The sequence below is a fragment of the Penaeus monodon genome, chromosome 21, assembly GCF_015228065.2.
Source record: "Penaeus monodon isolate SGIC_2016 chromosome 21, NSTDA_Pmon_1, whole genome shotgun sequence".
Taxonomy (NCBI): Eukaryota; Metazoa; Arthropoda; class Malacostraca; order Decapoda; family Penaeidae; genus Penaeus; species Penaeus monodon.
The window spans coordinates 40,549,754-40,551,046 of NC_051406.1; the positions used below are offsets into that span (position 1 = coordinate 40,549,754).

General features: G+C 41.6%; 1 protein-coding gene across 1 annotated transcript in view; it reads left to right on the forward strand.

The window, feature by feature from the left end:
* Nucleotides 1-198: 198 nt before the first annotated feature.
* Nucleotides 199-1,293, forward strand: part of LOC119586493 (DNA ligase 1-like) — a gene marked incomplete at its 5' end in the record, with an annotated part of 2,189 nt that continues 1,094 nt past the window's right edge. The window contains 3 exon segments of the mRNA XM_037935232.1: nt 199-235; nt 396-711; nt 872-1,282. Coding sequence (XP_037791160.1) covers nt 199-235; nt 396-711; nt 872-1,282 — 764 coding nt within the window.

Here is a 1,293-nt window from a genome sequence, read left to right on the forward strand (position 1 = left end):
AAGTTCGCAGAGGTGGTCCTGTTTTTTATTACCAAAGGTTTTTAAAATATTTGAAATTTTAGTACTCACATTGTCATTTGTTCCAAAATCTTTTAAGATTCAGTATTGATTTTTTTTTTTTCCACTAATTTAAGTCCAATAAGTATTTACTCTAAGTATCCTCATCTTTCATTTCAGTGGGTGAGGTGGGCAAGAAAGGGGTTTGGAAGCCCACCCTTGAAGAAACTAAAGCAGAGTGAGTATGAAGTATATGCTTGTGTCATTATTTTGGATTTAAAAGTTCTTTGATGAACTTGTACACATCAAAACTGATGTTTCATCTGAAAGTTATGACCTTATGCTGACTAGATTTCCACCATTTGGTTTACATTCGTTAATGCTTGCTTAATTCTTAGGTCGTCTGCCTTTTGCACCCCTGGATTCCAAGACCCCACAGAAGAATTCAAGCCCCACCAATCAGAAGAAACGAAAACTGTCAGGATCTGAACTCTCTCAGAACTCGCCCAAGACTCCTCGCAGTGAAAACAACTCAATGAGCGAAACCCCAGTGTCAGAGAGGAAGTTGCAAACACCAAAGTCAGTCGGAAGTGCCGCCAAAGACAAGTCAAAGCAAGGGGTGACTCCCACTGAATCAACGAAAAAGAGGGGGAGAGGAAGACCTCCCAAGAGTGAAAAGGAAAAAGAGGAGAGCAAGAAAGCAAAGCAGGCAAGGTAAGATGAAACTCTTATGGCATTTTGATTTACATGCATGTTATAAGTGTTTTTAGAGGCTCTGATAAAATTTATATTCTTCCTTTTTATCTGTATCTTTATCTCTATATTTTGTCCTGGCTCTTAAGTCTCGTTTATACGTACATTGCTCTCTCTCCAGCTACCAAATGACCTCCGATGATGAGGTGAGTTCCAGTGTTGACGATGACATTGACGTACCTGAAGCAAAGAAGAGACCGGTTGAGAAAACGAGGAAGCTGTTGTCTGCCTTCATTAGCAAGGAGCCAACCCAGCAGGCAGAGGTCACCACCTCTACGGATGATGCGGACAAGGACGAAATGGAACAGGAAGACAAGGAGAACAAAGACTGTGCCAGTGAGGAGGAGAGTGGGAGAGGAGAGATGGAGATATCCTCAAAGGATGATAGTCCCGAAGAAGAGGTTGCTGAGAGTGGAGCTGATGCAGCTAGCAAAGACGAGGAAAAACCTGTGGAAAACGCACCAAAAGATGATAGTGCAAATGAGGAAGAGAGTAAAAAGAGCAGCAAGAAAAGCTCACCGTTAATTAATATGTCCCAAAACA